Source organism: Hyla sarda, chromosome 5 (genome assembly GCF_029499605.1).
Source record: "Hyla sarda isolate aHylSar1 chromosome 5, aHylSar1.hap1, whole genome shotgun sequence".
NCBI classification, from domain to species: domain Eukaryota; kingdom Metazoa; phylum Chordata; class Amphibia; order Anura; family Hylidae; genus Hyla; species Hyla sarda.
Window position 1 is genome coordinate 48,887,151 of NC_079193.1, and position 15,081 is coordinate 48,902,231.

Here is a 15,081-nt window from a genome sequence, read left to right on the forward strand (position 1 = left end):
AGTAGTTTTGTTAAAACATATGTATTGTAAGCTTAGGCCTTGTTCATATGCAAAAAAAGAAAACCAGTTTGTCTTTCATACTTACAAGGCTAAAAAAAACATTAGTTCTTTGCTGTAGGTCTATTTTATCAATTGCAGAAGGGTGGAAATCGTATGCAAAGCGAAAAAACTGCCTTTTTTACCATGTGTGTAGATTGACAGATTACAGTCAAATATGAAAACATTTTTTTCTAATCTGTTTCTATTGTCATTTTATTCTGTATGTTTTAATGGGGCAGCCATATTGTCTTAATTTATGCACCGCATTTGGAGATTTATGCTTTACAGCAAACTTCATAGACACAGAAAACAATGGAGCGGAGCGGACTGAATTGATACTATGGGAGAGATTTCTAGGCATGCACTGTGACATGTACAGTGATCAACAGTTATTGTATCTATAGAATGGTGTTAACATGCACTGTAATCCTGTCTATGGTAAGTGCCGAAAAGAAGTTGTCTGTATAAAACAGCTTAATAGTAGTGGCCATACTGAAAACAAAGATTTAGGGATTCATTTAAAATATAGGTAGTAAAAAAATTTAAACTATTTAAAAAAAATGTATTATTATTTGCATAATAGGTTATTTTCTGATGAGACAGTTTCTGGAACCACAGTAAACTAGAGATAGTTTACATCTAATGGTCATATGCAAAAGAGAAACTTCTCAAAAGCAAGAGGGATTTACACTAAAGTAGTCTGTCCTATCATGCTTTGTCACTATCAACTCCCAAGTTGAGCCCCACAAAAAGTCGTGAAAAATGAATCAACACTTCTCAGCCATCCACTCTCGTAGATGCCCATCAAAACAGAAGCAGCTTGTCTTTGGGATTACCTTCCTTTAAAGTTGTTTATTACAAAAATATGTTGAAATGTATTCAATGGTTGATAATATACTTTCACAAATAAGCTAAGAGTGCCCAGCACTATGCTGGTGGTCATTTTTTGTTTTTATTATTGTGTATTTGTTTTTCTTGAGGTCTCCCATGTTGGATACCTTGCACTTCATGCAGTATCTGCCTTAAGTCCATGCGTAGGGTACTGCGGTATACAATCTTTACTTCTCTGACTTTTTGGCCAGACTGGCAGACAGCTGCATATTTTAGCAGAAACATCTAACACAAACTGACAATCTATACATTAGAGAACTCCTAAAACTGCAGCAAGCCAGAGGCACCGCAGCGGCATCCTGTGATTCCCAGGATCTAGAGCTGAAATATTAACTAACATGTTAAATACATCAAAAGAATCAGCAAGGTTTAGGAGGGAACGATTTCTGAAGAACTAGAACAAGAGGTCACGGCTTGTATCTGGAAAGTAAATCTACAAGAAGATGCACTGATCGGGATGGATGAAACTTTTCTTAAAACCAGAGAAACTATTTAAAAGCTTCCTTAAAACCTAAAATATGTTACAACTTCAATGCCCCTTTATGTAGATTAAAATTCCTATTAAAGGGGTACTCCTGTGGAATTTTTTTTTTTTTTTTTTTTTTTTTATCAACTGGTGCCAGAAAGTTAAACAGATTTGTAAATTACTTCTATTAAAAAATCTTAATCCTTCCAGTACTTTTTAGGGGCTGTATACTATAGAGGAAATGCTTTTCTTTTTGGATTTCTCTGATGTCACAACCACAGTGCTCTCTGCTAACATCTCTGTCCATTTTTGGAACTGTCCAGAGCAGGAGAAAACCACCATAGCAAACATATGCTGCTCTGGACAGTTCCTAAAATGGACAGCAGAGAGCACTGTGGTCATGACATCAGAGAAATCCAAAAAGAAAAGCATTTCCTCTGTAGTATACAGTCCATAAAATGTATTGGAAGGATTAAGATTTTTTAATTTTAGTAATTTACAAATCTGTTTAACTTTCTGGCACCAGTTGATTTAAAAAAAAAAAAAAAAAAAAAAAAAAAAGTTTCCACGGGAGTACCCCTTTAAGCTCAGACCACACATCCACACACACGTGCCCTAAGGGAATGACTGGTTAAATTTATTAGAAATAAAAAATTTATACTTTAATATTGTTTGTCTCTCAGTCCGGGCAACATTATTAGTGTGTGACCATTTTTTTTTTTTTTTTTTTAATTGAGCATATAAAGACTGATGTCAATCACTAGGACAACCCACTGGACTCTTAAGGTCAGAACGTGGAACTGAAATTAGAAAAAAAGTTATACTCCCAAAAAACTCTATATGAATCTACTCATGTCCTGCTCTATAACATGATGCAACAGATTGGGATGCAGTATGACACGTTCCCCTTTAACTATGTAAAAGATATTTTTTAGCAATGTGATCATGCCAGTAACGTAACTTAAAAACCTCCTGTATGACGACCTGCATTAAGCTATGGGATGTTCTATATTGGTAAACAATCATATATAGCTGGTGATCATCCAGTAATCATACTGATGACTTTCTATTAGTTGTTATTTTTATATACATTATTACAAAATTATCTGCAATTTGAAAACTTTACAGAAAACCTACATTTCTTTTATGGTAGTTTGGATTAGTGTCTTTAATATGAGCTGAACCCCTCATTGTTTACTTTGGTTATTGATCTGATGCAGGGGATTTCTTCTTTAGCTTAACTAAATAGCTTAATGAAGTAATAAATATTGGTTGGTATTTTGAAAACTTTTGTTGTAATAAAGAATGGACTTGGTATTAATTCTTGTCAGGCATGGCTTATGTCCTGAGCGCTAGGTAGGTATTTGCTATAATCTACTTGATAATAACCATGTGTAAATATGATTTGTGGTATCTAATAAAGGAATATTGACCTGAAAATGTAGAGTTATATTTATTGACCACAAACGTTGACTCGCACAATTATAATCATCTTCGGAAAAGAGCAAAGATAAGAAAAAAAATACTTTCAGCCACGAAACCCAATGTACAATCTGTACAATCTGAGGGTTGCAGTTTTGTATTTGTATAACTACTGTTTTATTCCTGTTGGGCTCATTCTTAGAGAAGGCCTATAACTTATATTGCTTACAACAGGATCCAACGTGTGCAGAGCAGGACCTGACCGTCCGTTTAGCCAATCAATGGTCGCAGCGGTGTCCAGTCATAGCCATTGATTGGCTGAGCCGGCAGGTCCTGCTATAAGCATTTGTTTTAGAAGCTGGAAGAATACAGATGATTGAGGCTGAGCTGAACAGGTGCTGCGGGGGACCAAGGATAGGTAAGTATAGGTTTCTGTGTGTTTCCCCCTGCCCCCAGGAGGATATAATTTCAGCAAAATGCTGGATAACCCATTTAAAAGGGCTTTCCAATGGTGCAAAAATGTTTTTGAAATATTCACTTGTCTGATCCCATGTTGCTGCCATTTCAAAAAAGCCTGATCCCAATGATCAGCACTTCCTAGTGACAATAAAATGCCTGCTTAGCCAATCACTGGCTAAATCTAGTCATGGCTACAGCCGGTGACCAGCTGAGTGGGCATTTCCTATGTGCTAAAATGATCACCAGGAAGAAGTGATCAGAGGGAGTTAAAGGGATATTCCAGGCAAAATATTTTTTTTATATATATATCAACTGGCTCCGGAAAGTTAAACAGATTTGTAAATTACTTCTATTAAAAAATCTTAATCCTTCCAATAGTTATTAGCTTCTGAAGTTTTCTGTCTAACTGCTCAATGATGATGTCACGTCCCAGGAGCTGTGCATGATGGGAGAATATCCCCATAGGAACTGCACAGCTCCTGGGACGTGACATCATCATTGAGCAGTTAGACAGAAAACAACAACTCAACTTCAAAAGCTAATAACTATTGGAAGGATTAAGATTTTTTAATAGAAGTAATTTACAAATCTGTTTAACTTTCCGGAGCCAGTTGATATAGATATATATATATAAAAAAAAAAAAGTTTTGGCTTGGAATACCCCTTTAAGCATCACTGGAACAGTGGACTGAGTAGTATTGCCAGAAATCCCATAAAGACACATATTGCAATAAGGTAAGAAGCTCACATGGCTGCTGGATACCTACCCATGATAATTCTTCACTACTACAATGTTGGGTGGCTGCTGACTAAATAAGATTTTTCACATACAGAACATCTAAAGCTTTACTACTGCTTTGTGAAAGGGTTGGGCAGAAGCGTGACATTTCTAACGCAATTTTCTGTAAGTATATTAGTATATTTTGTACTTGCTAGTTTTACAAATAGAACTTACTGTTCAAATCTTCTGTTACGAAGGTCACCATTATTAATTCTGACGATACAATCGTTTTCGTGAAACAGATTCTCCCGTTCAGCTTTACCTCCTTTCTCCAGCCGTTTTACTAATAAGCCAAGGGTTCTGCAACATTAAGATTACAAATCATTATACATGCAAGATTTCCGCTAACGCGTAATGACTTGTGTAAATAGTAATATTCACACAATACATGAGCAGAGAACAACTTCTCAGAGGATGCCAAAACTAAATGGACCTAAAAATATACAAACTTGATAGAATAAAAAATCCTCAAACAAACCAATTGAACATATCCACAGTATACTAAATAGCTGAAAAAATTAAGGTGTCCCTCTTTCACTGGTAGCATTCAAAACGCTCTTATACAGCATAACTTTGTAAACCATCAGAGAAAGATTGTGGTGTCCAAACCGGTACAGTAAGTATCTGACGGTTATAAGTAATGTTACTACTGGCAGAATATACATTTATCTATCCTGCTGAAAATGTTTCCACCACCAGGATTGATGACGATCAATGATAATTTTAAATCTATTATTGCTGATCTTTTCCTTCACTTGCACTGGTGAAATTGTGACCCACCGAACTAGGAATACAAAATGTATCCATGCAAATGATGGTGTAGCCTTAACTTAAAGAAGCTATAAGGAATTATTTGTAATACAAAGCAATACAAAGTTTGATCACTTTCTAAGGAGGAACTGCCTGACCTATTCACAATGACATCATAAATCTCAACCTGTATTATTAATCAGATTTTTACCTAAAGATAACATAAGGTGCCGGGTAAAGATAAATAAATAAATAAAATAAAATAAGCTGATTATAAAGACTTTTTTTTGAGGGGGGTTGTCAGATTGCAATTGCACGTGTCATCAGTAATCAAGAATATGCATTACTATTGTGGGGTGGAATACCATAGTCTACCAGGCTGCTCAGTCCAAAATAGAAGTGCATACAGTGGAGAAGCAGACATGGCAGAGTTAAAAAAAAAAAATAAAAAAAAATCCAGTGAATTTAACTCTACGACACACTGTAAGCCAGGGTAAACGTTAACTGGGTACTCCGCTAGGAAAAAAATTCTTTAAATCAACTGGTGCCACAAAGTTAAACAGATTTGTAAATTACTTCTATTTAAAAATCTTATGCCTTCCAGTACTTATCAGCTGTTGTATACTACAGAGGAAGTTCTTTTCTTTTTAAGTTTCTTTCCAGTCTGACCCCAGTGCTCTCTGCCAACACCTCTGTCCAGGTCAGGAACTGTCCAGAGTAGGAGCAAATCCCCATAGTAAACATATCCTGCTCTGGACAGTTCCTAACCTGGACAGAGGTGTCAGCAGAAAGCCCTTTGGTCAGACAGAAAGGAAATTCAAAAATAAAAACTTCCTGTGGCGCAAATAGCAGCTGATAAGAACTGGAAGGATTAAGATTTTTAAATAGAAGTAATTTACAAATCTGTTTAACTTTCTGGGACCTGTTGATTTAAAGAAAAATGTTTTCCAGCGGAGAACCCCTTTAAAGTACCTTTCTAGTTTCAAACAGATCAAGTTAATTGAAACATAACATAGAATGGCAAAAATAACATAGAATGGCAAAAATAACATAGAATGGCAAAAATAACATAGAATGGCAAAAATAACATAGAATGGCAAAAAGCTTGGGATGCAACCCAGCACGACAATGAGAAAAGCAGAGAGTATAACACAAACCAAAAACAAAGCACACAATGCTTGTCAATAAACAATGGGCTAAAGTGGGGCTAAACAACCAGCATGTATGCAAATATATGGTACGTCAGCACAGGGACAGCGAATACCTAAAGTTAGGACAGTGGGAGGACGACAGCCAGGGAGCTCACACCTGTCAAAATGGCCTACAACATCATTCCTCTTGGCATTTAGCTTTTCTGACAACATGATGAGGTTAATTCTACCAATCACTATAAAGGGATAGGCCAGGGCACTTCCAGTTGGTAGCTACATGTATCCTGGCAGCCAGTAGGATGAATTTGCACAAGTGAAACAACCTATTCGGCATTTAGGAGAGATGGACACTAAGTTGGCAAAAAGAGGCTTTCAGAGAAGTACCTTTTTTGCTGGCATTCCGACATATACAAGTGTCATAGTGCTGATGATACGTGTTAACATACCCTAAGATGGTTTTTATGGGTAACACAAATGCAATATATGTGGTGAATCCAATGGTTACAGGACTTCATTATATAATGATATTACTACTACATTACCATTATTATGTCAATCACAATTTAACAATCTCACACACTAGAAACTACAGTTGAAACTAGAAGAAACAATAGAAACTACATTACAAATACTAATATTATCTTTCAGTAAAAACATGGTAGGGGGCAAACATTGACGAAACACTGCATTTCAGTAAAAATCTAATTAAAGAGAGATTAATACATTTAATCTGAAAGGTAAAGCTTTCTAGTTGGCACAGCATGGTTGTGATCGATTTAAAGCAGCAAAAGGCCGCTATTGGAGATCCGGGGGCTTTTTGAGTCAGTGGAAGAAATGATTTTTAGAGATATTCGTAATTAAAGCAACATGGTGCACGTGTGATAGTTATCAGGGAATAAAGCTGTGGAAAACCGACTGCTATAACATGCTCAGCAGTGCCAATAAAATCCTCCCTGTAATATCCAACAGGAGCAGCTCACGTGCAATAATCATCCCATCTCCAAGCAACTGCGGGATAGATACACAGAGGCTCACTTACCTCTTTCTTTTATTTCCACTTTAAATCAGAATAATTGAAATACTAAATGATAAAGGCTTAAATGAAATTTGCTCGGCAGAACTTATAAAGCAGGTATTAAAACTTTATGCTACCATCTAGCGGCTATGACTGGATACTGGGCTGCCACTCCACATTTAGGGGATAGCCACACAGCTGCCATTATGGTCCCATATACTCAACCTGCCTAGTTACAGAGAGTCACGTAAACTGCTTCCCGGTCACCCGATGCGGTACGCCCCCCCCCCCCCTCCCCGTCACTCTAGCAATCTGTAATAAAGGGTAGATAAAGAACTTTGGATATATACATAAGGGAAAACTTTTCTGCTTCTTGCAATTTGATAAATAGGTCACAAGTAAGCAAAAGTAAGTTAAAATGTTTTTCATATAAAAGCAATAAGTATGAAAAGAGTGATAAATCTCTTAAATAATGCATAAGCAAGAGAGTAAGGCCCAATTCACTCCATGCAAATTCTGCATGGAATCCAATAGAATTAGCCTATTACTGATCTTGATGGGAATCCCTCTGCTTAGTTCACACATCGGAAGTTCAATAGCAGAACCTCCAATGAAGAATTAGATTTTGAAGGAAGACTGGCCAATTCCAATGAAAGATTGAATGTGTTCAAAGAGGTGCAGATTGTTGCAGACATAAGTACTGGTTCCAGACCATTTTGAACAATGCAGATCAACTTGCTGAAGTTCATAAGTGTAAACATACCCTTAGAGAGGGAGACTGTTCACACCATGCTTACAATACCATCTTAAAAATCATCAGAAGTTTTAAGATATTTGGGGTATTTTGAGTTCGTGTGCAACATGAAAGCCCTTTAGTTCAGCAGCTCTGACACCAGCTGTGCCCCGTTTGCGCTCCCTGCCTCCGCTCCCAGAGTGTCCAGCTCCTGCGCCACCACAATCCTCGCATACTGCCCTACAATCATCCCTCAACTGTAGTCTATACGGGTAGGGCGAGCCTGATATAAATCTCATTGATGTGAATCAGGGCTACAAAGACGACCATGGAAAAGGTGACATATCTTGTGATACCACATCTTCCATTCAAATTGACAGATTTATTTAAAGGAAAACGGTCAGCCTGTTCACCTACACTAAACTCAACACACTGGCCTATATTGTGGGTGAACAGGAGTCTGATGAGGGATCACTGACTAAAATACGTACCCTTAGACCCAGAGATATGTCCCACTGGGGTTCTGCTGTTATATTTAGGGAACTGCACTCTGGAGGCGGCCCTGTCTGCTCAATTAGCATATTCATGATCTGTGACTCTATGTCCTAGTGATGTGAAATCACTGGTCACAAACACATGCGCTGACTCTAAGGTGAGTAAAACTGAATTGAATTTAAAGTAAAAATAGTCTTGGTTTCTGAATCAAACGCCACATGGTTTTGAGTGTTTTAGTTATGTACTAGCTGAGTACTCGGCGTTGCCTGGTTTTTCCTTACTAATCCTTGTTGTGGAGGAAAATCATCAGAGGAGGAAGCTATTGTTGTCATATCCCGTCCTCCCATCCTGTCCTCCCAGTTATGCAGTAACATATTTCCCATAGACTTGTATGGGACTTTAAACAAAAAACCTGACCCTGGCAAATGGGGGTGAATAAGGGTTAAATCACCTATCCTATGTTTGTTGTTGACATATAAGTAACATGTGTGCCAAGTTTCATGTTAATTTCAGCCGTTTGGACGTGATGCTGGAACAAACAAACATACATACACACATACACAAACACACACACACATTGAGTTTTACATATATAGATTTTGTTAGGAGTTGTCCGTTTATCATCTGTATTTTCTTCCTTTCATTTGTTAAAGAATGAACAATTCAGTCTCTATAAATGAGCAATAAAAGGGCTACATATTAGATTAGATGAAAGATGGAAGCTTTAGGTAAATTAAATGTTTAACATTAAAGTTGCCCAAATACTCCCCACACTGTCTTTTGCATAAAAAGAATAAAACTATTATCAAGCTCCTGCCTCAATCTCCATACACTGATGAGTAGTTGGGGCTCCCAATATCCCGAGCGGAGACCTAATACTCTCATGCAGGTGTCTTCATTTATGGTCTGATAGATGCCGTGCTGCACAATCAATACCAGAGAGCAGACTAAACCCAGGAACACAGTGAGAACGCGCCTTCATATCTGACTTGGAATTATGGCCTTTCATGATTTTATCCCAGATGTGATGAAAATAAATCCTCACGTTGAAGTGCAGCCACTAGGAGAAGAACCCAGACAGGGCGTTCCCCGGCAAGTGGTACCCTGACCACAGGAATGCGCTACTAAGGTTATTAAATACAAATAGAGAAGTAACAGATTATAGGATCTGCTTCCAATGTGTGCCGCAAAGACATCGGCTTCACACCACATGAAGGGTTGATCGCCTCTCCTAAGTCTCAGTAAGTAGAGCAAATCCACACAGTCAGGAGAGCTTTCTTGTGTAATCCCTTGGAAATCACAAAGAGAACAAAAATCAATCAAAAGTTAATAGAATGAGCATAAAAGAGATGAAATCACAGGGGGGCCATGGGCAATGGGAAAAAAAAAAAGTAAAGAAAAGTTTCCAAATTCTGACAAGCAGAAGATAAACCTGACAGCTAAAGTCGTCTCTTACTTCACTGACATCTACATGATCTGATCGATTACATAGCGGGTATGAGGTTATAGAGTGAGCCGCCAATACCCACACACTCTATATCACACTATTTAATATACTCTTAGTACGTGGCAAAAAATTTGAAATCATAATCTTTTAGGAGAGTTTGATAATGTTTAAGAACTCAGTTTGCTTGGACAATGGTGGAGATTTATCATTGTTGTCTTGAAAGTGAGTTTTGAATTTTATTTTATTTTTTTGCTTTGGTTTTGCTTATGTGCGACATTTACAATACTATCAAAGGGAGTTGATAAATTTGGCGCACATGAGCTACAAACAAGAAATCCCTTCAGAACACCATTTTGTAGTGATCGACAGATATCGATTTTTTAGGGCCGATACCGATAATCTGTGGAGGTTAAGGTCGATAGCTGATAACTTATACCGATATTCCGGTATAAAGGTGCGCTGCGCTGGGGGGTGCGCTGCAGTGCCGTGGGGGGTGCACTGTGGTGTGGTGGTGGGGGGGGGGGATGGAGTGCGGTGCCGTGGGGATGGGGGATGGGGACGGGTGCTGTGCCGTGGGGGGGTGGGGTGCGGTGTGGTGGGGCATTATCGGATTATCCGATACCGATAACGTCCAACATCGTGAATATCGGCCAAACTGATAATCAGTCGATCCCTACCATTTTGTATGACTCCTCGTCCTCTGTGACTTTTCTGCACAAAAGACTTTTGCAAAAGTGTTCTTCAAAGACATTTTTGTAAGCCAAGGGTGGACCTGGCTTTGACTTGCCACATTTTTGAGGGGTTTGCGAATATTGAAGACTGAAAGTTACTTAGGTAAGGCCGTTGGCTACTTTATGCGCACTCACTAAAGTCGCAAAAAAGTGCAATATCTAGTGCTCCCGGAGTAAGCAAAACTAAAAATAAATAAATAAATGCAATCAATGATAAATCTCCCCCCACATGGTCCTAGAACATAGATCTTGGGGACCGGACCAATACGAATGAATCAATGGATGACCATTTATGTATGTGCTATTTCCAGAGTCCGTGTAATTTCCTGATCCTTGGGAAAAATTACACGTTTTTACCATATTTTGCACAATTGCGGTACAAGCTGCGATTCTGAAGTGATTTGGGGAGAATCACAGCAAATACAGAAAAAAGCAGCAAAAAAATGCAATGTGTGAACACAGCCTCAGGAGAGGTGAATACCTGCTATATATCCTGATGTAGAGAGATAGCAGATGGACCTGGGTGGGGAGGGGACAAGCAGCTGGTAGGAGGGATCTGGTAGGTGGTGATGTCATCCTTGAGTCCGCAGGAAGTCAGAGTCTGACATCCTGTTGTTCAGGTAAGATAAGTTGGCACTGTTGATCGTATAGGTGCCTGTGGACAAAGGTTATGGCAATGGAAGAATGAATTCCTGCAATCTCAAATCTTCACGCAAATCTTTATCTCTTTATTGAAGCAAAATAAGATACAAAATGAACGCAGAGCGTTCATTTTGTATCTTATTTTGTTTCAATAAAGAAAAAAAGATTTGCATGAAGATTTAAGATTGACGGAATTATTCTACTATTGACATCCTGTTGTGACCTTTAGGTACTGAAAGACACGACCAAGTTATAGTGATAAAACATATAGCTAGGCCACATTCACGTGGCGGAATTCCGCACGGACATTCTGCTGATTTCAATGGAATTCTGCGGCACTCTTCACATGGCAAAGTTTCAGCGCCAGATGTTTCTGCCACGGAAATTCCAATTTTGGCATCGGTAGAAAGAATAGACATGTCTATTCCTTCTGCGGAATATGCAAATAAAAGTGCATTGCCGTCTATGAGACAGCATTTCCGAGTGGTCCTAGCACCGGCATGTTCTGCCTTCATTCTTTAATTTTCAATACTGGGAGATGTAGTTAAAAACCAGCTTAAGAGTTACAGACCTTTGCTGTAAATTATTAAAGGGGTTATCCAGCAAAGTGGCTCCAGAAAGTTAAAAAGAATTGTAAATTCCGAGGCCGGACGAAGTGCTTTTGCACGAAATCAACCGTTTAATCGCCTCCTGAGCTTCCCACACTTATCCCTGCCCCATGGACGGACCTCAAGTCGATTAGCAGCTAGCGTCTAACTGTGAGTTGCCGGACCCCCATTTCTTTGTTACCAGCAAGAATTGTAAATTACTTCTATTAAAAAATCTTAATCCTTTCAGTACTTATGAGCTGTTGAAGTTGAGTTGTTCTTTTCTGTCTAAGTGCTCTCTAATGACATGTGTCTTGGGAGCTGTAAAGAGTAGAAGCAAATTATCTGTGCAGTTCCCGAGACAAGCAGAGATGTCAGCAGAGAGCACTGTTTCCAGACAGATAAGAACAACTCAACTTCAGCAGCTGATAATTATTGGAAAGATTAAGATTTTTTTTTAATAGAAGTAATTTACAAATCTGTTTAACTTTCTGGAGGCAGTTGATCTAAAAAAAAAAAAAAAGTTTTTTTCCTGGAATACCCCTTTAACTATTTAGTAAAAGCTATAACATAGCCTGTGAGTTGTGATGAATATTAACAAACAAAAAAATCTATGAAACTGCAACACGCTACATATATAACCGCTTACGGCGACGCTGTATAGTCCATTGATAATAAATTAGACCAGCTTTCGCTCTAAAGGTTTATGTAATGAGAGCTCCCATTACAAGCAGTAAAATACACGGCACATACTGATAGGCAAACCATTATTATACCGAATACCAAGTCAATGATTACCGATCAAGGGAGACAAAGTGGAGCCGGGGGGTGAGGGAGAATTTGAAAAGAGCAGAAACAGGGACAATTCTTTTTAAATAAGAAAAATAAATAAATAAAAAAATAAAGTTCAATAAATGAACAAAAACCCCTGCAGAGATTTCAAGACAGAATTCAGCTAAATTACGGACAATCAGAGAGGATTTAGAGAGCGCTTTGGTGTTTACCGAGAGCATATTACATTTGTTTTTTTTCCCTAGGATGCTAACTAATCACAATTTAGAGGTGGGAAGACATTTATCTAAAACAATACTGGGATAAGTACATGCCTTAAGCAAAGGAATTCAGCTTTCCATTACACCTATCCAATACATCCGCCAAGTGATGTACTGATTGCGCTAACAGCACGGGCCCTGCTGAGTCTCATTTCCCACACAACTGCTCACCCCATGTGGAGCGCAACTTTGGTTACGACCAATTGTCAAGAGAGAAGCACAGATTGCGAGCAAGAAGAAGCTTTATTTCAATTTCCTAATGGTAAACTTTCTTATTTTTCGAAAATGAGGCATGGAAGATGTTCGGGTGGTTATTAAAGATTCATGTATTTGAAGGAAGAATATATACTGCAAATAGTGGAACATACAAGATCAGAATCAGTGGCCCGAGAGGCTCCTTGAAGTAAAAGTTAAACAGATTTGTAAATTACTTTTATATAAAAAAATCTTAAAGCTTCCAGTACTTATCAGCTGCTGTATGCTCCAGAGGAAGTTGTGTAGTTCTTTTCAGTCTGACCACAGTGGCTGTGTCAAGAACTGTCCAAAACAGGAGAGGTTTGCTATGGCGATTTACTCCTGCTCTGGGACAGTTCCTAACATGGACAGAGGTGGCAGAAGAGAGCACTGTGGTCAGACTGGAAAGAACTACACAACCTCCTCAGGAGCAAACAGTAGCTGATACGTATGGAAGGATTAAGATTTTTACATAGAAGTAATTTACAAATCTGTTTAACTTTCTGACTGCAATAACCCACTGCCAGAGGAAGTCAGGGTTAAATATGAAGGCGTATGGCATAGTCCGGAAAAATACTTTATATATACCGTACATATACACTGCTCCGAAAATATAAAGGGAACACTTAAACAACACAATGTAATTCCAAGTCAATGACACTTCTGTGAAATCCCACTGTCCACTCAGGAAGCAATTGATTGACAATTTCACATGCTGTTGTGCAAATGGAACAAATAACAGGTGGAAATTATAGGCAATTAGCAATTAGGCCATTCTCAATAAAGGAGTGGTTCTGCAGGTGGTGACCACAGACCACTTCTCAGTTCCTAAGCTTCCTGGCTGATGTTTTGGTCACTTTTGAATGCTGGTGGTGGTTTTACTCTAGTGGTAGCATGAGAACGAGTCTGCAACCCACACAAGTGGCTCAGGTAGTGCAGCTCATCCAGGATGGCACATCAATGCAAGCTGTGGCAAGGAGGTTTGCTGTGTCTGTCAGCGTAGTGTCCAGGGCATGGAGGCGCTAACAGGAGACAGGTCAGTACATCAGGAGACGTGGAGGAGGCCGTAGGAGGGCAAAAACCCAGCAGTAGGACCGCTACCTTTGCACAAGAAGGAGCAGGAGGAGCACTGCCAGAGCCCTGCAAAATGACCTACAGCAGGCCACAAATGTACATGTGTCCATTCAAACGGTCAGAAACAACCTCCATGAGGGTGGTCTGAGTACAGGACATTTGGCGATCGCCAGAGAACACCAAGATTGGCAAGTTGGCCACTGGCGCCCTGTGCTCTTCACAGATGAATGCAGGTTCATACTGAGCACGTAACAGAGTCTGGAGACGCTGTGGAGAATGTTCTGCTGCCTGCAACATCCTCCAGCATGACCGGTTTGGCAGTGGGTCAGTAATGGTGTGGGGTAGCATATCTTTGGGGGGGCCACACAGCCCTCCATGTGCTTGCCAAAGGTAACCTGACTGCCATTAGGCACTGAGATGAATGAGATCCTCAGACCCCTTGTGAGACCCTATGCTGGTGCAGTTGGCCCTGGGGTTCCTCCTAATGCAAGACAATGCTAGACCTCACGTGGCTGGAGTGTGTCAGCAGTTCCTGCAAGAGGAAGGCATTGATGCTATGGACTGGCCCGCCCATTCCCCAGACATGAATCTCCATCCATCAATGCTACGTTGCCCCACAGACTGTCCAGGAGTTGGTGGATGCTTTAGTCCAGGTCTGGGAGGACATCACTCAGGAGACCATCCGCCACCTCATCAGGAGCATGCCCAGGCGTTGTAGGGAGGTCATACGGGCACGTGGAGGCCACACACACACACTACTGAGCCTCATTTTAACTTGTTTAACTTGAAACAAGTTAAAATATATGTTGAGCTAGCTGAATCCTATAGATAGAATTGCTAAGCTTAGAGGTATTTCACGACACACTATATACTATTTCAGGGGAATAGTCTCGTTGAAGTACCGTATATGTAAGGTTGTACCATATATGTAAGGTTAATAGTATCCAATCAGATAACAATGTAGCCATGACATAATGCATATACCCATAAGATATATATATATATATATATATATATATATATATACAGCCATTCCACTAGGAGGAGATATATACTATATAGGTATATTTGTAGATAGTAGACACGGGATTACTTAGGATAAACGTGCCCAC

At 39.3% G+C, this 15,081-nt stretch overlaps 1 protein-coding gene across 12 annotated transcripts in view; it reads right to left on the reverse strand.

Annotated features, from left to right (window-relative positions):
• PARD3 (par-3 family cell polarity regulator) overlaps nucleotides 1-15,081 on the reverse strand; it is a 613,817-nt gene that overhangs the window by 326,014 nt on the left and 272,722 nt on the right. For all 12 annotated transcript variants that reach the window (XM_056519476.1, XM_056519478.1, XM_056519469.1 and 9 more), the window contains one exon: nucleotides 4,233-4,358. In XM_056519476.1, the coding sequence (XP_056375451.1) occupies nucleotides 4,233-4,358 (126 nt within the window). The remainder of the gene's footprint in view (nucleotides 1-4,232; nucleotides 4,359-15,081) is intronic.